The sequence below is a fragment of the Haliaeetus leucocephalus genome, unplaced genomic scaffold (genome assembly GCF_000737465.1).
Source record: "Haliaeetus leucocephalus isolate CR32 unplaced genomic scaffold, Haliaeetus_leucocephalus-4.0 Scaffold136, whole genome shotgun sequence".
Lineage (NCBI taxonomy): Eukaryota > Metazoa > Chordata > Aves > Accipitriformes > Accipitridae > Haliaeetus > Haliaeetus leucocephalus.
Window position 1 is genome coordinate 2610342 of NW_010972572.1, and position 21066 is coordinate 2631407.

The 21066-nt window shown below is 52.4% G+C and overlaps 1 protein-coding gene across 1 annotated transcript; it reads left to right on the forward strand.

Annotated features, from left to right (window-relative positions):
• The first annotated feature begins 266 nt into the window (after positions 1-266).
• LOC104843176 (peripheral-type benzodiazepine receptor-associated protein 1-like) lies at positions 267-20495 on the forward strand. The gene is made up of 5 exons (XM_010585965.1): positions 267-602; positions 12947-13054; positions 14811-14939; positions 16697-16873; positions 20184-20495. The coding sequence occupies exons 1-5, from the start codon at positions 267-269 to the stop codon at positions 20493-20495; spliced, it is 1062 nt and encodes a 353-aa protein (XP_010584267.1).
• The last annotated feature ends 571 nt before the right edge of the window (positions 20496-21066 follow it).

Here is a 21066-nt window from a genome sequence, read left to right on the forward strand (position 1 = left end):
GGGGGGTGTGTGGGTGTGGAGGGGGGGGCGGCAGCCGCCCGCCCGCCGAGCCGGCGGATCCAGGCGGGGATGGAGCCTCCCCCGGCGCAGGGATGCTGCTGCTGCCGCCGCCGCTGCCGCCGCCTCCGTCTCCATCCCCGCCGGGAGGGAGCGCGGCCCGGGCTGCTCCCGCCGCTGCTCTGATGCCTTCGGGTTTTCCGTGCCGGCTCCCGGAGCCACGGGGAGCCCTCGCCGCCAGCGGGTGAGCCCAGCGCCCTGCCCCAGCCATGCAGGAGCCGGAGCGGGGGGTGTCCGGTGCGGACCCGCCGCAGCCGGCAGCGGGGCAGAGCGGTGCCCCAGCAGCGGGCGATGCCGTCCCCGCGGCCTCCGCCTGCCCGGACCTGGACACGCGTACAGGCGTGGGGGGTGACAGTGACGGGGCGAGCTGCCAGCCGTCGCCGCGGCCGGAGGGGGCCGGAGCAGCCCGGCCCCAGGAAGAGCCCTCGGGGACGCTCCGCGGCCCCCCTGCAGACCCCCAGCGGGTTCGCTCCGCGCCGGAGCTCGTTAGGCCGCTGCGAGCGATGGATGGGCTCGGACGCGACCGGACAGACAGACCCCCGCAGGTAAGGCGGCTGCCAGGGTGCGTTCGCTGGCAGGCGGGGTGCGGCGGTGAGCGTTTCGGTGGGGGGAGGCACCGGGGCATGTCACCTTGGTACGAGACGGGCATGGGAAATAGCTGCGCTTGGCTGTGGCTGAGCCACCCACGAAACCTTCCCTGCGGGGCTGGGAGCTGCCAGAGCTGCTGTCATGCACTGGCGTGGGGGAGAAGGACCCGCTGCCTTCGCTGCCCTTCCACAGGGGTTTCCAGCTGCCTCTCCCCTGGCCGGTGCTGGAGCCGGTGTGGGGTCTCCCCAGAGCCCTAGCAGAGCCCGCTCGATGCAGACACGGCCCCTGCACCAGCAAAGGCTGAGCTGTCCCTGCGGCGGCTCCTCGCTCCGGCAGCATCAATGGCTCTGCAGGTAGCGGCAGGGACGTGATTCACTGCCACCCCTTTCCAGAGCATCCCCCTCTCTGCTCAGGGTAGCCCGGGAGGGCTTGGGGCACCTGCACTGCAGGCAGAACCTGTCCCTGTAGACAGCACCGGGGCACCTCGAGGTAATGCAATGCCTGGCCCCTTGCACATCTCTAAAAACAGCCCAAAAGACTCCCTCGGAGTCTCACTTCCTCGATCCAGGCCACAAAAGTTCATCAGCTTATCGTGCTTAGGACAGCTTGCCCTCCTTTCCCATAGGTAAAATCAGTCATCTTCCTGGGATCCTCTGGGGTGTGGGGTAGCTCCATGGTGCTTTTAAAATAGGGGACGACTAAACTCTCAGCCTGTTCCTCTTGAGGATGAGAGGTAAGAGCTGGCAGAGCTGATGGGCATTTAGCAGGAGGTTTTTGAGCCAAGCCTGTGCTGTGCTCCTGAGCCTGGCTGGAGAGCAGCCTGGACCAGCCCACAGGAGAAATGGAGCTGCTGGAAAACCACTGAGAGAGAAAATGGTTTCACTCAAGCACAGTTTCTTATGTGTCTTTTTTGAAGGGCTGTTTATCATGATGCTTAGGGAAACACCACGTTTAACCAGGCAGTCCTCAGTCCGCCTCTGACAATAGCCCCTACCTGTTCCAGAAGCACCTCAGCCAACAAATGGAGCACTAGATTGGGAAGCATTTCTGCTCCCACCCTTCTTTTCCATCCATCCCGAGAGTCAAATCAGTTGCGCTGGACTTACTGTCTTCTCTCCCTTTGGGAGATCTGGCTGGCGAGGGAGAGGGTAGGCACTCTGTCTTGGTGGGGGAGCCCAGGTGGGAAGGCTGGGGGTGGCAGGGGGGGCAGGTGGCTGGAGCAAAGGGGTGTTCGTGGGTGCTCCAGCAGCCAAACAGCATCCTGTGTGGTGGGGGCCATGCATCCAGCTCTAGCTGATCCTTGCAGTGGGTCCCCCATGCACCGGCTGTGCACATGGGTGGCAGTGGAGGGGGCGAGGACCCTGCTTGGTTTCTACGGTAGTGACTGCTGAGCACCAGCTATTCATCTTCCCTTCGTTCTTGGGCTGCTTTGAGTGTTTGCCCATGATCTGGGAGGCTCCTGGCTTGGTGGGTGACTATTTCCCTTCCCACTCCTATGGGGCTGTGGCAGTACTGGTGTACTGGGGCAGTACCATGGTGATACTTGATGGTACTGATAGTGCCATGATGGTATCAGAGCAATGGTACTGCGGTACCTGGTGGCACTGTGCTGTACTGTGGTAGTGCCATAGTAGTACCGTGATGTTGCTGTGGTGGTACTGGTGGTACCATGGCAGTACCATCCTTAACATTGACATTGATCCCCAGAAAGGCTAACTTGTCTTTTCCTGCAAAAAAATTCCAGTATTTCCTCCTGAAGTCAAGTGGCTTTAGTGATGTGAAAGGCTTCCAGTTCAGACCCAGGAGAGAGCTCAGTGCTGCTGTCCCTGGCAGAGCAAGCGCCTGTGCTGCTGGGCTGTGGAAGCCACATCCTCAAACCCACTTCCTAGGGAGCAAGGTGCTGTGTTACAGCTGGGGACAAGGGGATGCTAACATAGCTCCGCTCCAAAAGCGTGGCTTTTCCTGGCCAGGCTAGGACAAGCACTACCGTGTGTCCTGCTGCTGGAGCTGGGCTTCCTTTAGGACATCTGTCCTTGGCATGTCAGTGCTGCATTATGCAAACAGGACAGCTGCCTCCAGGGAGTAATCTCCTAGTGCGGGGATGAGCCTCCTGAGGGCTCATCGCTGACAGAGTTGATTAAAGGTGTTGATTTTATGATGAAGCTCTTGCCGTGTGTCCCAGCCTCTGCCACTATTGCTCTGCTGTTCCTTCTGTGGACAGTCTGTGGGCAGATGTTAAGACTACCCGTAGGTGAAGTTAACCTCAGCTTTCTTGCTCAGGTCCCTCCTGAGTGCCGAGGGTGGAGAGCTGTTTCTCTTCTCCCATTTGGGAGCTGGCAAGGGAACTCTGGAGTTAGAGAGGTGGGTTGGGGAGACACACCTGGACCCTCCGGAGCAGGGCTGGCTCCAGAGCTGAAGGAGGTTGCTCAGGGCCTGACCAGGCAATATCTCCAAGGGCTGGGATCCCACCACCTCTTAAACCCTGTCCTGAAGCTGCAGCACTCTCGTGGAGAGGAATGTTCTCCATAGGTCTGGTGGGAATTTCCCTTATTGTGACTTGTGCCCAGGTCTTCCCATCCATTTGCTGGGTGCCTCTGCATCCTGCAATGCACTGCAGGGTTTCCTAGCTCCTCTGCAGAGTCATGTGTCCCACCATGTTACCACTGAATAATGCTACCTGGGAGCTTGCTGTCACAAATGTATTCTTGGTCCTGGGCCTTTGAAATCGCTCTGGTCTTGCTTTCCAAAATTTCTGTGTGGACACAGGAGGTAAGAAATGACTTTCCTGCTGAGAATCTCCAGGCACTGCAGGTGTAGGATCCCAGTCAGAATAATGAATATCAGAGAAGGTGAAAAACAACCACGTAGGAAGAATGGGGTTAAAGTGGCACAGATACAGTCTGGCTGGAAATCGGAAAGTTCCCATAATGCTGTCAGATGGATTTTAGAGCACTTCCCACAAGAGTTCAGTTGTCTGCATCTCTTAAGGGATGCTGTGCCAGTGGGATCTGCTTTGGCCCTGGAAACTCAGGATGGTTGGGGAACAGGTTGCTGAAGTGAAGGTTCCTGATGCCCTAAATTGGTAGAGGGGAGAGGAGCAGTCGTTCAGTTTTGGTATATTCCCTGTGCCCTTCACTTCCAGGATTACTCGCCCCTCCCAACCTCCCCAGCTGCACTTACAGAAGTAAGTAAGCTGCACTTACTTACAGCTCAGCGGCTGACCACATCCCTGTCCTGGCATCCCATGAGCCACACAGGCAAGAAGCACAGCTAGAGTGCTCGCAGTTGGCTGTTGTGACTACTTCTTAATCTTAAGAGGTTGCTTTGGATCTGAATTTCTTAAAAGCCAAGCCTCAGCTTCCCCTGAGGTCAGATGGAGCTGAGGATATTCAATAACTCTGTAAAACCCAAATGAAAATGTTTAAACCAAGGAGCCCCCCAGTCAGTAGGAATTTAGATATCCACAAAATAACCTGTTGCTTTCAGTGGGGCTTGATAACACAAAGCACAGACACAGTAAGAATTATAAAATGCTGGTAAAGACCTTCCATGTCAAGTGTTCAGGCCAAGCTGCAACAAGAAGTTGCTCAGTGCCTTTTGCAGGAATTCACGGCATTTCAAGAGCCTCAGATTTTCTACTGGCAAAGATGGAAAACTATTAATTTAATGTCTGAGGGTGTGTAGAGCTGTACCCTTGACTAGAAAGGGTAGGTCAGCAGAATAAAAGATGGCACTAGGTTGAGAAAGTCTTCCTGGGAAATGATGCCAGTTCTTGATGTTACAGGCACCATTTCCTACAATTCCAATTAGAAAAAGACTGTACTCCATCTTGCTCAAAATCTGAGTAAATTAATCTTTCTTGTCTTGGCAACGCTCAGTCTCATGCAAATGACTCTAGTGCTGTTTTCTGCAAGCACTATGAATGTATGGCCAACCTCAGATAGCCGCCTGCCATGAAGAGCCAGTGTGACTTTATTTGTAGGAATGAATGGAAGAAAACACAAAGCGAGACTGTATGAAGGCAAGGTAATTTTCATTTTAACTGTCTCTCTAAGTAAGCTCATATTCTCTGTACAACGACATGTCCAAATGGCTTGGCCAGGTCACTTGTATGGGACATGGAGGACAAGGGATACCAACCATTGCCTACTAACTGTGTCCTTGGCTCCTCTGGACTGGTGATGACAAACTGGTTTTGGGACAGGGCTGTCACATCATGCTGCTGTTGGCCATTACTGCACCGTGATCTTTCGCCGCAGCACCTTTCTCATTTTACCCTCTAAATTTTTGGTGAGGGTACTCACCAATGTCTTTGCTTCCTTGTTTTGGGTGTCCTATGGCTGTAGTCTTCCTTCCCGCTGGAATAACATGAAGACAAACAGCATGTGCAGTGCTGGCAGCCTTGTTGCCCTCCTCCTGCTGTGAGTGCAGGCTTTCTGCATCCCAGCCATCTGCTTAGTAGTTCTGGGAAAATACCCTTTTGGGCATCAGTTTGTAAGTCTTGTGCTGCTCTTGCCGTTCACATTTCCATACTGACCACTGAACAGCACCTCTGGCTCTTGTGAGTGGTGCAAGTGGATGATTTTTTCCAGCTATTTCTTAGCTACTTGTTAAAGCCCTTGGAGATTTGGGGCTTCTTATTTCAGGACAAAATCCTATAATTGCCCCAAATGAGTTCTTGCTTTACTATGAGAGGCAAAGAATGCTGTTCCTGATGTGTCGGAGTCTGGGCAATTACAACAGGTTTTAAGCCAATGTGACACAAGCAGAAAAGGTGCTCTTGGCCCCTGGGAAACTGCAAGTAATTTGGAAAAGAGGTACAGGTGGGCGAGAACTGTGGAGCAGATATCTGGGCAAAAACCGAGCTGTGCATACAAAATCAGCCACTCTAGCTCCTTGATACATCTTTCAAGGTGGAAGAGCACATCTGCCTCTTCAGAGCTGAACATGGTAGGTAATCCAGTCTCTCCACTCAATAAAAGAAAACTTATGAGACCACGAATAGTGTTGCTGAGGCTCTGAGGTAGGAAGGAGACCTGGTATTAACTTTTCAAGCTATTATCCTGTTAGAGGGCAGTGGCACTTCCGTATGGGCAGGGGATTTACTGAAAGGCATCTCTATGGCTTCCCAGGGTGAAGCCCTGACACAGTCCAGCACCATGCACTGCGGACAGGCACTTTGTTCCCAAATGCATTCGTCAGTACCAAAGTCTCATGCCTTTCTAGGGAGTGTTTCTTTGGATTAGAGTTTCTGTTACAAGAAAGATGAGATATCAGAGAACAAGCATCCCTGCTCCAGCCATCAAAATACCAAACCTGGAAAGAGCTAAATTTTTATCATTCTTCCCCAGGGTTTTTGGGGTTTTTTTGGTTTTTTTTTTTGCATGCTTACAAACTAGAATTATCTGACACGTGGCATCCAAAAAGAGTCCAGATGCTCCATGAAGACCTTGGGGCTGCCTGGGCCTGAGCCTGCAGTGCTGGGAGCTGCAGGCTGACCTTTGTTCAGACCTAAACAACAAAAAGCCCCAGCAATTTCTATAGAAAGCCAATACTCATGTCTTAGCTCAAATGATTGGCAACGTGCATGAATACACAAGAAGCAGAGGCGGTTGCAAAGTCTTACTGTGTTTGCACTGAAGATGTTAACACATTTACTTCCTACTTCTTCTACGTTTTGCTTTTTTCTCGTGTAAATACTGTTGCTTGTGCCTACTTCTCTGCAGATTCAATGACTTGCTCAGCAGCACCCAGAAGAAAGTGCAATGGGGGGAAAGGTAGCTTGGCTGTCTTGGCTCCTGATTGGGCACCTGAATTTTACAACCGAACTATGTTTCATGGTATATAGCCTGGCTTTCAACATTTCCAAGCTGTGCAATGAAACAGACATGCCGTTAGTGTCCCCTGACTGTGGTGGGGATGCAGCACAGTCCTGCTTTACCAGAGTGGGTCTAGGCCCGTTCTTTCTGAAAGCTGATAAGAGACAAGGGAGAAGTTTGTACATCAGTGTTAAAATGGTAGTTGGAAGAACAGGCTTTGTACGTGTTTCTCGTCCTACGACATGCGGATATCTTTCTCACAAGGCGTGTAGGTGGTGAAAGACCCCACAAAGGACATGGGGTGCCCAAGGGTCGCAGAATGACCCAAGGGCAGGAAGGTGATGTTGTTGTACTTGAGGAGCCTGCTTTGCACAACCCTGTGCTGCAGGTTATCTGGTAACCAAGATGGAACATATCCCAGCAATCATCAGCTGCAGTTTCTGGCTGCATACATCCTATGTTTGCAAAACAATTTGTGTTTAATGTGGAGAGAAGGTGGGTCACAGCTAGGGAAAGCCTGTCCAGGGCCACGCACACCTTGTCATGCTTCTGCTTCAGGCAGGTGATGGCCAGCTGGAAGGAGGATGGGTTACAGGTCTCTGTACTACACTGGAGAGCAGGGCGAGGAGCAAATTGAGGACTTATGATGCCAGCCACGATGATGTTCAGCCAGATGAGCACCTGAACCCTGCGCAGGACCTTTCCCCTGTGAAAGTCCCCACTGGGTCCATCCCTTGGAAGACTGCTTGCTCTGGGTCTCTGTGCTGGGCTCTGCATCATGGGAACAGGCTAGCCTTGAGGGAAAGGAAAGGGTTTCTCCAAATCCTCCATCCCTCTCAACTGACTGCCCTATTTTATGTCTGATTGTGAAAGATGAAGAAACAAGCGCGCAGTACATCAGGAGCAGTTCAGAGCTGCCTTTCTAGCAGCCATGCGGTATTTCGGTGTCATTTTCTCTCATCTGCTTGCAAAACCTCTCATATTTTGGCTTTGCTGTTAAAGGTGAGAAACTGTGCTGCATTGCATGCTGGACCTGGCTGCAGCCTTGGATTTTGGAGCGCTGACGCTCTGCCTCTGCCCTGAGAGCTTATTTTCCACTCACATTCCTCCTTGTCTCAGTTTTGCAGGACATTAATTTCTCCCTGGTTGGGGAGATTGGAGAAGCTGAGCTCATCAAAGGACAGCCAAGCCAGGGCTGTCAGGGCTACTGAGCTGATTTTTCTCCTCCTGGAGTATTTTCCTGGGACCGATGATGGTGCTTTCATAAGAGGCTTTAAAGATAGAGAGGACCCGAATTTGCAAGTCTCCAATTTTAGCTGCGTATCTCATTTTAAACACAATGAGGAACATACGAAGAGCTGGCAGTGGTCAGAGGGTGCGCAGGAGAGGATGCCTGGGGAAAGTGTAAGAAAGAGCAAATAGATAGTGAATTTTCCCCTGAATATTCTCTTAAGATCTTGCAATTTGTGGCTCTAGCACTCCCCATGCTGGAGGCAGTATCTTTGAAGTTAATAGCCTTGGATGGATTTTTTCTTCTGTGAATTTGTTACATGGGGTGATAAAAATCAGATAAATGAGGAAATCACATAAATAAGGGCACGTAGTAGGCTGGAAGAGGGATGGGCAGCAGGAGAAAATGCTGACTCATGGAAACGGGAGTTGGCAATGTGCAGGGCAAGGACCTGGTGGGGAAGTGCCATGAAGTTGACGAAAGAACAGAGATGTTCGTATCTGAAACCAGGAACCCGGCGCAAAATGAAGGAAGTAGAACAAGTGCTGTAGTGCTGTAGGACACAGACTGCCTATCAAAGGAGTGGCAGAATAACCATGACTCCATCCCAGGCATGTCTCTTACTTCTCCCATACCTTTAACAAAAATATCCCTTTTACCTCCACTGGGATGGATGATGCTCACTGTGGCGTGAGGCACGCTCGCTGTGCCGGCAGTGGCAGCGGGTGGGTTTTGCTCTCGCTCACTGACCAAACAGGAGGTGATGCTATTTTTGTCTTGCTTTTGACATGCAGCGAGGGCACTGCAGAAGAGCAGCCTATGGAAAATAACTTTGTTCTGTGAGGGAGCTGATTCCCTTGAAACTGGGTGGAAGAGGAGAAAATGGATTGGCAATGACAGGTTTCATTTCCAAGCAGTGAGGATTGAGAGGCTGAGGAAACTAATTACCAAAGTCAGCTGGAATGAACAGCTAAAGGGCTTTGACATGGTGGAGGCTTGGTGACAATGATTTCAAATGAAGGAGAAGCGGTGGGTTTAATATATCCAAGATAGCAGGACTGCTGGTGTAGTTTCACCTGGGAAATAGGTCTGCAAACTGTCTCCGGGGGGGCTGGTTTTCAGAGATGGCTTTTGCAAAGCAAACCCAGCAGCTGGACCCATATCTGCTGCAGATGGGGAAGTTACTGCAGGGACATCTTGAAACTGTATGTGTTTTATACATCTTGAGATTGTGTATGTTTTAAAATCAGTCATGAGACCACCTGTTTCCAAAGGCCACCTGAGACCTTCCGCTCACGGGGCCACCTGGTAAATTCCTCCTCTCCGTCTGGCTCTCCGCAGGGATTTTAAAACAAAGCTGGGCTTAGACTTTGGCATGTTCCCCAGGGCTGGTGTGGGGGAAGCCCTCTCAGCCGGTCCATGCCAGGCCGTGCCGTGAGGCACCAGCAGCCCAAGCCGCATTGCAGAGCAGCCGCTGCAGGCAGCGTCTGTCGTCCTCTCCGCAGTTTGATTTACTGTCCCCCAAATGGCTTCCTGCAAGTTTTCTGCAGGGCTTTAAGGACTGTGCTGGATGCTCTGTGCTCCAGGGGCATTTTGACTGCATGACCCATTTAGCAGCCTGGCTGGGCACCTCTCCCTGCAAAAGTTGCTGCAGGTCTCTGTTGCTTTTTGAAGTTTTCAGGTGAAAAAGCACCAGCTTTCTTCCAGCTGCCCTGCTGAGGCTTTTCTTTGTTTGCTCATTCTCAATGCATCCTGAAGAAACTGTATTTTGGGCTCTACCTGCCAAATGAGGCGACAGATGATGATGATTTCCCTGTAACAGGAGGCTTCAAAGCTATGTGCCTGCCTGCTACTCCTCCCTCAGCATCCCTGCTGCTCTTCTCCTGCCTTGCTCTGATTTTAGAAAATTTCTCCCATGGCCAAAGAACATGTCACTTCGGTTAATTTTTTAGTGGATGAGGGTGCTCCTGATCTGGGGGATGCGACTTCCCGGAGACCCTCCCTACCGCCCCACAGTGCCAGCTCTGCCTCAGCTCCTGCTGACTCCAGCTCACTGAATACCTCCCTGACCGAGGGATGCTTTTGGATTTCAGCTCCTGCCAGCACTTCTGCTTGTCTTTATCAAGAAGAGTTGCTTCAGAGGCAGTCTCTGTGCCTCTTTTCCCAAATGATTTCCTCAGCACCCTTTGAAAAGCACTGTCCATGGGGGCCACGAGCATGGCCTGCAGCAAGGCTGCACCACGCAGCGCGGGAACCTTGAGGAACAGCGGAGCGGTTAATAAATTAAAAGCTATTTCATTATAGGAAATGAATGTTTAATGAGTGTGGGATGACGTCTAGACAGTCCTTCAGTTCCAGGCTCTACATGGTCTTGGAGGAGGGTTCAGCCGATGCAGCCAGTGCTGGCTCAGTGCCGGGGGGAAGGTTTGGCAAAGCTTTCCCGGGCAGTGAGGTCCTGCACAGGACAGACATCCTGGCACGGCAAGGATCTCCTGTCTCCACGTCTTCTCGCTGCAGATGCCCCTTGTGCCTCTCTGGGCAAAGCCCCAAGGAGCTGTGGCTGCAGTGGGACGTGCTGGCAAGGGGGAGGCTTGGCTGCGTGCCTGGCTCCAGCCTGGAGCACACAGCCACGCTCTCTTGCTCTGTGGCACCTCGCCCGGGGGTCCTGCAACACTCAGGGAGCTAGAAAGGTCTCTGCATGGTCTAGGACATTCCAGCCTTTGCCATGCCATGGGCTCTGGACTCATGGCACGAAACCTGGGCTGAACTGGGGACAGCCTGGTAGGGTGGGGGTGAGTGCTTGTGAGTCTTTGCATCCTGCCCCGATGAAGATGTTGTTTTATAGCTACAGAAAAGGGGTTTCAACTGCAGAAATTTGAATGTAGGTCTCCAAAAGGTCCCCCTGCCGTGCTGGAAGTGCTAATTGTCCCCTGTAGAAACCCAGTGCTGATGCCGTCAGAAGTCTTGGCTGCCTGATGGGGAGAGGCAGGAACGCATCAGCTCCTCCGCAAAAGCTCTCCAGCTCCTATCCCAAGCACAGAGGTTGCTGGCTGAGTTTGCTCAGCCTGTCTCAGTGCAAATGACCACACACAAGAAGCTCGAGGCGTCTCAGCGGTGGCGAGGAGATGGAAATAACACATTTTAACTTCATCCCAGGAGCTACCTGCTTGCCTCTGGGGATGGTTGCAGTGAACCAGCCCAAGGTGCTGTCATGCACAGCACGGGAGATGCTGGTAGGACCTCCCTCGCCTCCAAGCACCCACCCTCCTCTGTCCCCCATCAGCAAGTGTGCTCAGCCTAAGGAAGTGCTTTGCCGTTCCTGGAGCTGGTGATGGGGGAAATAGTCTCTGGGACACCTCACTGTCGCTGTAAAGCTGCAGGGATGGGACTGATGCCGCAGGATCTGGTACTGGGTCTCTGGGCCCAGAGCACTGCATCGGGCAGGGTGCATGGCTCCCAGGGGAGCTTCTTGGCTGCCCCAGGCTGCTGAGTTTGGGGATCTCCTTAGTTCCTGGGCCTGCCCTGACCACCCTTGGGAGCAGCCCTGAGTCATTGGAGAGTGGGAGAGGGCACCCAGGTGCCTGGGGTACTGTGGTGTGATGTCCCCGGGGACTGTGGCAGTTACTGTACCTTTGTGCCTAGAGGAGAAAAAAAAAAAGAGGAAAATACATTTTTGCTTTCCCACAAGTGGAAAGTGGTACAATCTCTTTCTGTGGGGCATTTCACTCCAGTTTTCTCAAACCTTGGGATTTCTGCAGGGTGAACACCTACAAACCACTCTGCCAAAGGCCTGTCAACTCCTGGCACCCAATATCCCCTCCTGGTGTCTCAGAGGGCTGGTGGAATCTGGGGACACCATGTGAAGCTGATGGAGAGGGCTGGGTGTTATCTTCTGACATTTTGTTGTTGTTGTTGTTTTCATTCTCTTTCTGTTGTGTTTTCCCTCCTTGCTTTGCCAAGGCATTTCCATACAGGCATGAGAGGTTGGGAGAGTCATGGCATGAGCATGGCAGCCACGCCAGGGGATTCAATGGGGTGGACTTTGTGGCACTGGTCTTCTGCCCTATTTCTCCAATGGATGTGATTGAGAAGCCAAAATATAGTATTGGTCCAAAGCGTAGTGAGTTTTAGCCAGCCTCAGGCCTCCGAGAACTTAGCAGCACCCGAGTGCTGTGAGCCGCTTGTCTGACTTTTTGCTACCAGGAAAGCTTGGGCAGCATTTCTTCGGTAGCCAAGTGATGTTTCCCTTGTAGTCTTGGCTTGCAAACGGCAGAAGCAGAGCTGTGGACCGGGAAGGTCACGGCTGTTCAGCGGCACCAGCAAAGACTTGTTGGGTACTGGGAGCGGCTCCTGCAAGTCCTGCCTGGCTGCTGGGAAAACATCTGGCTAGGTCTTCCCGAGATGTGTGGCTTGCTGCTGCCATATGGCAGCTGTGAAGCAATAGCTTGGCTATGGGCTTTGCTAATGCACAAAAATACTTTCTGGGAGCCTGCTTCAGCAGCGAGCCTGTGGCGAGCTGCTCTGAGCAGGAAACAGTAACCACAAAGCTATATATACAACTCCCGGCAGAGCTGCTGCTGCTTTTGATGTGACAAAATTAAGGTGGTGTTTTGCAGAGAAATCCAGCATGTCGCCTTCTTCCGGAGCTGAGGCTGACATAGAGAGGGCAGAGCCCAGGGCCTGGCTCCTGGGCGGGCTCCTGGGCCAAACCAGGGGAGCTGGCATGGGGAAGTGGGTGAGAAGCTCTCGTCACCTCTGAAAGCCAGGCGGTGCTGGAGGCCGCCGGGTCCCTGAGCCGTGGGGAGCAGTGCACATGTCTGGGGTGTCATGGCTTGCGCTCTGCCTGCCTGGCTCTTGCTGGCTCTGCTAGTGTTTAACTTGAGCCAGTTTAGCTGGTACCGTGGCAAAATGCAAGCGGCTGAGGACAACATGAGGGTCTGGGCTTTTTCCCCAGGTGCAAGTTGAAAGCATCTTTAAAGCTATGGAGACAGTAGCAGTCACCCACAGGAGATATAGCCTGGCCCCGAAGGCCCCTCGTCCCCCAAAGGACATGCAGCCCCTCGCCTCCTCCTGAAATCAGCCTCTGCATCCCACCCTGCCCCTTTGCTGCCTGCACCCCGACCCTGCCAGCCTCCCCATGCAGCCAGGCTGGGCTCGCTGTGGGGCCAGGGCAGGCGTGCAGCTGCGGTCCCTCTCCTCCTCGCCCCAGGCAGGTGAAGCCCTGCCTTGCCTCTCCCGCGCTGTTTTGCAGAGCGGGGCTGACTACGGCTTCCTCGTGAGCCAGAACACGAAGCTCCTGAGTGCACTGGAGGACCTGCGGCACCGCTGCTCCAGCCTGGCCGAGGAGAACAGCTTGCTGGTGAGCAGAGCATGTGGCCCCATCCTGCGCCCTGGCCAGGTGCTGGGCCGGCTGCCGGCACAGGATGCTCTGTGGGGAGGGAGTCCCGGCCAGGGCGAGCTGCTGTCTGCTGCCAACACCAAGAGATGCCAGCACAGGGGATCCCCCGGGCAGAGCCAGAGGGGAAAGGGGGCCTGGGTGCTTTGGGTCTCCTGGGTGCCTTCACACTGCACCCATCGCTGGCTCGAGCAGGACCCCTTCCTTGCGATGCAGAGCAGAGCCAGGACCCTCCGCTGCCCTCTGACATCTTTGTCTGGTGCCACTTGGCTGCTGGAAACCACAAGAGGTTTTAAGGCAGCCGCCCTGAGAGCAGGCAGAGAGCAGGGCAGCAGCGAGCTGACAGCAGGGGAGAGGGAAGTCGCTCTTGTTTCCTCTTTAGTTGGAAAAGCAGAAACACTGATTCACTTGGCCTCGGCTTTGGGTGACAGTGCAGCACTGCCCCCTGCTCCCATGGGAGCTCCGCACCCGGGTCCTCCCCAGCTGCACCCCCAGCACCCAAAGCCAAGCCATGCTGCCACAGCCTGGGCTGCCCATTCTGCCCCGCTTCCCCACCCCTGGCTCCCCAGGCCCATGGTGGGCAGCCAGGACCCTCAGGAAATGCGAAGAGGGGACGTTCCCCTCCTGCATCCTCCCTGGAGAGCATCAGGCCCTTGCACAGCCTGGCAGCTTGGGGATGTGACCACCCTGGGCCCCTGAAAATTTGATTGCTCAGCATTTCAGATTTATATCACCAAATTCAAAATGCATATTTTAGATAATTTTCTTACACTAAAAGCATAAATCCAGTATGACCTGCACGCTGGGATGTTACCCCTTATCAGTCATCTGGATTTTAGCAAAGCACTGCCGTGTAAGCTCTTGTCAAATCTTACTCTCAAAAATCAGCCTCAGTCTTCTGGCTGAAGAAAAGCAGTGAGAGCAGCAAGCGCCTATGGTGGGATCTCACAGAGCTAGGGAAGAAAATAATTGGAAGGATCAGCTGACCTGACATTTTTGCTGATGTGAAAAGACAGCACAACACATCTGGGTACAACCTTGAGAGAACGAGCCATCGGCAAGTGGCAGCTTATCGAAACAGACAGATAACAAATAAAAGGGGATTAAGAGCAAACAGAATCAACAGGAAGAAAAGGGAAATTTGCTTTGCGAACATCATAAAGTCCTTTGCCGCTTTCTCCCCGTTCCCCCCCAACTCATGCTTTGGTGTCATGAGAAAAAGGACGACGGCGAAGCTTGCAGTGGCAGTGCAGCACAAATCCGCAGCGATGTGTTGAGTCCTGTAACCCCAGGGAAATAAACCGGGAAGACTTTGGAAGAGAAAGCCCAAAGGGTGGGTGGCCAGGCCAGACTGATACTGGAGGTGCGCTGAGTCCCAGCTGGCTAAGGGAGAGCCTGCAACAAGCATGTTGCGGATGGAGAGGGACCTTGCAGCATGGCCTGGGGTGGGGTGAGGGGCATCTCATAGGGACCGAGAAGTCACATTAACAAAAATAATGGGAAAAACACAGGTTTAAGTGACCAGAGAGGTGATGAGCAGAGGATGGTGTTTAATGTTTGGGACAGTTATAGGAGAACAGGCCAAGCCCTGGGTGGGAAAAGCCCTGTGGGCGCAGAGCCCATCAGGCAGGGCCGGAGACTTTGGCTTCCCCTAACACCCTAGCACGCAGCTTCGAGCTGAGTGGGGGCTTCACCTTGAACCTCTCCTTCTGTTATCTAGCGCAGGAGCTGCTTTCCCCAGACGGAGGAGAAGGTGAAGCACCTGAAGAGGAAGAACGCAGAGCTGGCAGTGATTGCCAAGCGCCTGGAGGAGAGAGCCCGGAAACTCCAGGAGGCAAACCTCAAAGTCGTGAGTGTGGGGGCTTGCTGCTGCTGGGAAGCTGAGCTAGGAGAGCACCTTATCGCCAGGACTTCTTGCTTGCTACTTCTATTGAGCTAGAGGCCTTTTCTTTCCCCCTTCCTTTAGCCTGCAGCAAACGTGCTTTGCACATCATCAGCAGGGCAAGAATCACGAAACCCCGCCATCGCCAGCTGCTTCTGCTTGTGTGTGGGGTGCTGGCTTTGAGCAATTCCCCCCTGCTTGGTTTCTCACTGTAAATGTGCTGACCTACCTTGTGGTGTTAGTTTAAGGTAATAAGCTCAGCTTTCCCTGGGCAAGTCGTGAAAATAATGCATCTGACTTCACCAAACAGAAACAGGAAATATTTGAATAAGAAAAGGAGTGCGGTAAAGCAAAACAGGAAGGGGTGAGGGACTCTGATCTGCCCCATCCACACCTCGCTTGCATTGCTGTGCAAGCCGCATGGTTTTTGCTTTCTCCAGCTCAACAGCAGCTTGTTGCAAACCCTGTAGTATCTGACATGGTGTGGGAGTGGTGGGAGATGGCTGTAGGATGTGGGATCTTCCATGAGCTTCCAAATTGCAGTGGAGTAAGGGAAAACCTTTCTGCGATTGGAAGAAAACCAGGGATTGTGATGGGGAATTCAGGCCCTTTAGGAAAGAAGGGAGGAAGTGAAAGATTTACTGAAGAGAAGGTAGGGGGTTTTCCTGGCGCTGCCTGCCCTCTCTGCCCCCAGGCACTGCGCCACCCCTCTGTCACGGGGTTTTCATACTTGCAGGTCAACAGTTGCTGCCAGATGGGCTTGTCAGATACTGTGTTAAGAGAAATCATTTGATATACTTCCAACAGCTATGCAGACCCTCCAGCAACTATACAAATACTGTTTTATTTTTTTCCTGAGTGAAACTTTGGTTTGATAAACCCAGGGACTGGATGTGGCCTCACTGCCCAGAGGGTTGGGGTGAGCAGGGGAGCACGAGCTGCGCCTTCCTCCAGCTCGGCGGTGCTGGTACCCAGTGGGACGGCTGGCCCCATGGGTGGGGGCACATGTTGAGAGCAGGCATCCCAGGGAGACTGCAGCTGGGCAGCCTCAGCTCCTTCCGGAGGCCTCTGCCCAGAGCCTGTGCCCAGCCAGCTGCCTGTCCCTGTCAGCCCTGCTGCCCCTGTAGCACACTGCTGTCCCTACCCTGGCTCTTCCCTCACTCACAGAGAGCATGTGAAGCTGAACTGCTCCTCCTGCTGAACATCCCCCAGTCCTTCCCTGGCTGTGCTGGCCCTTCCTGGGCTCTCTCTCTTGCCTTCCCCTTTGCCTGTATCTTCCACCCATCCATGCTGAAGCCCTCTTTCCCACTGCCTAGAAACCCACAGAAGCTCCATTTCTCTTCCTAGTTTGCTCCCATGCTCATCTTTCCTGCCATCCTCCTCTCTGCTGCCTTCTCCTGTCTTTCTGCCTCTGTTGTGTTTTTCTCTCCTCGCCGCACCAGCTGTTGCCCTGCCTGCACCCCCTGTGCTGACTATGCCCATTGGCCTCATCTGCTGAGCACCTTCTCCTTCCCACCTCTTCTCTGATCCACTTCTCCATCCAGCTTTTCCTTTCTCCTCCCACTTTTTTGTACATCTGTCATGTTCCTCTGCTTGTCTGTCCTTTGGGGCTAGGCTGTGTTTCTCGACAGTGCTCCCTGCCCGATGGCTGTTGCAGTGATGGGGTGGTGGTTAACAAACACCAACACATGTGGCTTTCTCCCCTGCTGCTCTCTCTGGTGTAGGTAACTGCTCCGGTGCCTCTGAAGGGCTCCAGCCTGGAGCTGTGTAAAAAAGCATTTGCCTGCCAGCGTGCCAAGGACCTGACAGAGCAAGCCAGTGCTCTCCTGGCAAAAGACAAGCAGATTGAAGCTCTGCAGCAGGAGTGCCGGGAGCTGCAGGCTAAACTCATCGCAGGGAAGGTGAGACACTTTTTGGGACATCAGTCAGTGGCTGGGGACAAGCAGTGCAACAACAGTGATGGGAACCAGGCTCCAGGAATCGGAATGAGGGCAATTAGCCCCAAGTGCAGATTGAAAACAGAGGGCATTTGATGTGTGATTTGGATGGCAGACATTGGGTGAATGTGTGGCAGAGCTGGTGTCCGGTCCCCTCCAGAACAGTGTGTTGGGGGACACCCTGGTTGTCCCTCCGTGAATTCATGGGTCTGAGCTGTCATCTTCAGCAGTGACTAAAACCACCCCCCCCGGGAAACCCCAAGAAGCCACAAATACAGGATGACTTTTTTTCACAGTGCTGAGCTTCAAGGAAGATGCAGAAGCAGGACCTCCTTTTAAAGTGTTTCTTTAAAAAGTAAACCAGCTAAGCATGTTCCCAAGAACCAGTCTAAATCCCGTGTCTTGAGCTGCAGGTTTCCGAGTGCTCACAGCCACCATGAGACTGGTGACAACCAGGTGCATCCTTGTATGACTATGACTAAGGGTACAAATCATTAGACAGGGGTGGGTGTTCATGAAATCAATCTACAATGCTGATGCCTGCACCTGGGCTGGTGACCAGGTTCCCCTCAGCACCAGCACAGAACTTGCCAATATAAATGATGTGATAAAAGGGATAATTCAGCTGATCACAAGACAGATGTCTAAAACTGGTTGGATGTGTCGCTCCCTCAAAGCACAACTTCTTTGCGATGACCCTGGAAGGAGCCTCTGCAGACATCTGAAGCTAGGTGAAATGATTCCCACTCAAGGTGACTAAAGCAACCTCTTCTGGGCATATCACATATGTCTTTTGTTCATGAGCTGGATGGTTTTAGTTTAGGTCAGTTAAACTCTCATGAGAAGCTCAGTAACACTAGGGCTTGCACTGGATTCCCCCTGTTCTGCTAATGCAAATGTGGTCAAGTGCAACCCTATGTTCCAGCACCCAGCTGAGCTGAATGAATGTTTACATTTCTATCTACCCTACTTACATGATATTTAGGTGATAAATACTTTCTCACTGAAAGCAGTTTTATTTCTGTCCTTGAACATACCTCGCCGTATGTTCACTTTAACTATGGGTTTGAAGGTAGATTCTCAGTCTTTCCCTAACGTAGATCTCATCAGAAGAATGATTGGGTGTTTGCTGTTTGTACAGGCTGCCCCACTGATCCCTTCCGGCATTAAAACACAGGAGAAAGTTATCCAGGTCTGACTGTGCTCTGTAGTGTCACCAAGAAGAAATTCCCTTTCTGTCCTCTTGATTTCTCACTGCAGACCTCCACAGGAGTGGGAACAGACCCTCTGCAGAACAGTCTGGTTTTCCTAGCAGAGCATGCTGGGCAAACTGAATCTGCCAGGGACAGGAGTGACAAATTGTAGAGGAATGTGACAAAGGCGGGTGAGCAAGATTCATTACTAGCCAAGGAAATACACATGGGTGCAGTCCTCAGGGTTGATGAATTCAGCCGCTGACTTGCTAGGGCTTGGGTGACCACCCTGGTTCAGCAGGTGAGACCAGACGGTCTGTTTGTGTAACCGCTGAGGGACCAGTAATGGGGGCATCAATACATGAGCAGGGAATCCACAGAGAAGAGATCATTCTGTCTGATTGTGTTTTTCCCATTTCCCTTCCAAGCAAGCCACTCATTAAATTTTAATTTTCAGCTAGTTAAAATTCAAAATTCACCTAATCTGTCTGCAGCATGCAAAATGCACTATGCCAGTGAAGGGGTTTATATGCAGAGATATTATGTGCATGCTCAGAGTTTGTAACCAAATCAATTTTAATCTAGGGTATTTAAATCAGCACAATTTTTTCAGTAGCTATGACATGGATCTACTCAGTTCCTTTCCAGTGGCAGGACGGACACTCTGCATGCCACGCTGCAAAAGCATTGGCCTTGTTTTACAAAGTCAGGGCTCTTAGGATAGGATAAAATTATTTCCTGAGATCATGCTCTGGTGATGGGCTTCCAACCAAACCCCAGCTCCAGCTAAAACAGGCTGCAATTTCTTGCAGCATGGATTCTTTGAAGCAGGGGATTGAGGGCAACAGCCAGGCAGCTGCAGGGGACATGTACAATAGAAACTGTGAGTGGAAGAGTGAGCTTTTTTTCTAGTCCCTTGTTCCCCCAGGCTTCGGAGGCTGTCTGTTGGGAATAGCTGCCTTTTTTTTTTTTGGTGGGGGAAGGGAGATTTTACACAGAGCCACAGCCAATTTTGTTAAAAGAACTACTACCCTGATAGCCTGAACATGGGTCTGGCACAGAGGAGACCCAGCTGCTCACTTCTTGAATCTGTAATCAGTTCCCATTAATGCTGCCTCAGTTTCCCCCTTGTAGTGTGAGAGTAACCATGGTTTTCTACGCAAATTGTATTTATAAAGCACATGCTATTTTTAGGGTGAAAAAGAAGAGAATGGGGAAGCTGATTAAATTTGTCCTGGATACCAATTATATGTTGAATTCACTGGCTTAGGAGCTTTCCAGGGGAATGAGCAATGTCTCCTCCAGCAGCGTATTTGTAAAGACAGGTTTTCATAACCAGCTTTTGTACGTATGTATGGACATGCAGGTATGTGCTGCTTCAGCTTCCTGAAATCTGAAAACCTTTGAAGAATTAAACAAGCTGATGACATATTCTCACCATTTCTGTGAGAGTAAGATTGCACTGATTTCCCTCCAAAGCTGCTGGCTTTGGGTCCGGAGTGAATGGGAGTGACTCTTTTTGCTAAAGATAGGGGTCCACCCACACAGAGACAGTAGTCTCTGACGAGGTTAGAAATCAAGAATGTTTGAAAACCAAACATTATACCGAGAGAGAAAACTGAACAAATCCCAGATGTTCTTCATTCTTTCCAGCATTTAAAGCCCTAGCCACCGTTAGGGCTGCAGAGAATGCCAGCACCCACAGCAAGGAGGTAAACTTGCTAAGGCTCTCGTTTGGCTGGGAAATGAAATTACATTATCCTGACACGCTCTCTGCTGGCAAGCACTGGGAAAGCACACACTTAGAAAAGCCCTTTTGCTTTGGGGTGGGATACCTGCAGAAGCATTACAGGCTAGTTTTTATCTGTGGGAGGAATAATGCATTTGCATAAGGGATGCAAAGCGACTGCTTTTGAGGCTTTGGAGACCCAGGAAACAGAAATCTGTCTGCCACATTACCTGGTTTTCGCCAGTGTCTCCTCAGTAAGGCTTTTGGAGTTTGTATGTTAAATCACCACCCCGACCTGTTCCACCTTTTAGAGCTTGTCAGCAACACAATGTCATGTTTGTGTTTCCCACAGGATGACCCTCGCTGCCTGAACGTCATCGAGTTTGATCGCCTGTTGCGGGAATCCCAAAGAGAGGTGCTACGGCTGCAGAGGCAGATCGCGCTGAAGAATTTCAAGGAGTGTCTACGTTCCTCTAAAATCAGTTCAGACAGCGCTTTGCCAAGCACTGCCACACGCCTGGGACCACCCGTACCAATGCTAAATACCTGCATCAAAAGTTCACCTCTAGCGAAGGAAGCCTGCTTGGGAGACCCACTGCTTGGAAAGGAAGCACACAGAGAGGTGAGACAAGTGGGTCAGCAATCTAAAAGTTTTGCTGTTTAATTACTCAATTAATTACTGTTCTTAGGAAACTTCGTAAGAGTATGTGGGCGCTGTGGTTCACACCCGCTGCGAACAGGTGCTGTGCTTGTTTCAAAAATGACCGATGCAAGCGCCAGGTCTCACCAGGTGAAGGGGGATGTGGACGCTGCTGGCCGCCCACTCCAGCGCGGGGATGCTGAGCCACGCCGGGGTCTTTGTCCCGCTCATCTTCCCCAGCACAGGGCTCCCGCGCTGGTTTTTTCCAGCCTAGGAACCCAGGCAACACCTCTTTTTGCCCTCATTTGCTGAAAACAAACATTTTCAGTGTTTGCTGAGGTTCGGACATTGGCTCCCAGTGGGTGAGCGATGGGCACCCATGGCCGTGCTGGCGCTGGCAGGGAGGCCTGCAGCTCCGTGACCCTCATCCCTGTCCCCTGCCGGGGACCGGCCCGTTCCCCCGCACGGCCCCAGCGCCCTGCTCCACCTCCCCCGGCGCAACGGCCCCAGCCGGGGTGAGCCCCCGAGGCGGGCCAGGTCTCAGGCCCAGCCCGCGCTGAGGAGCAGGGCCGCGGCCTGGCCGCCTCCCGGGCCC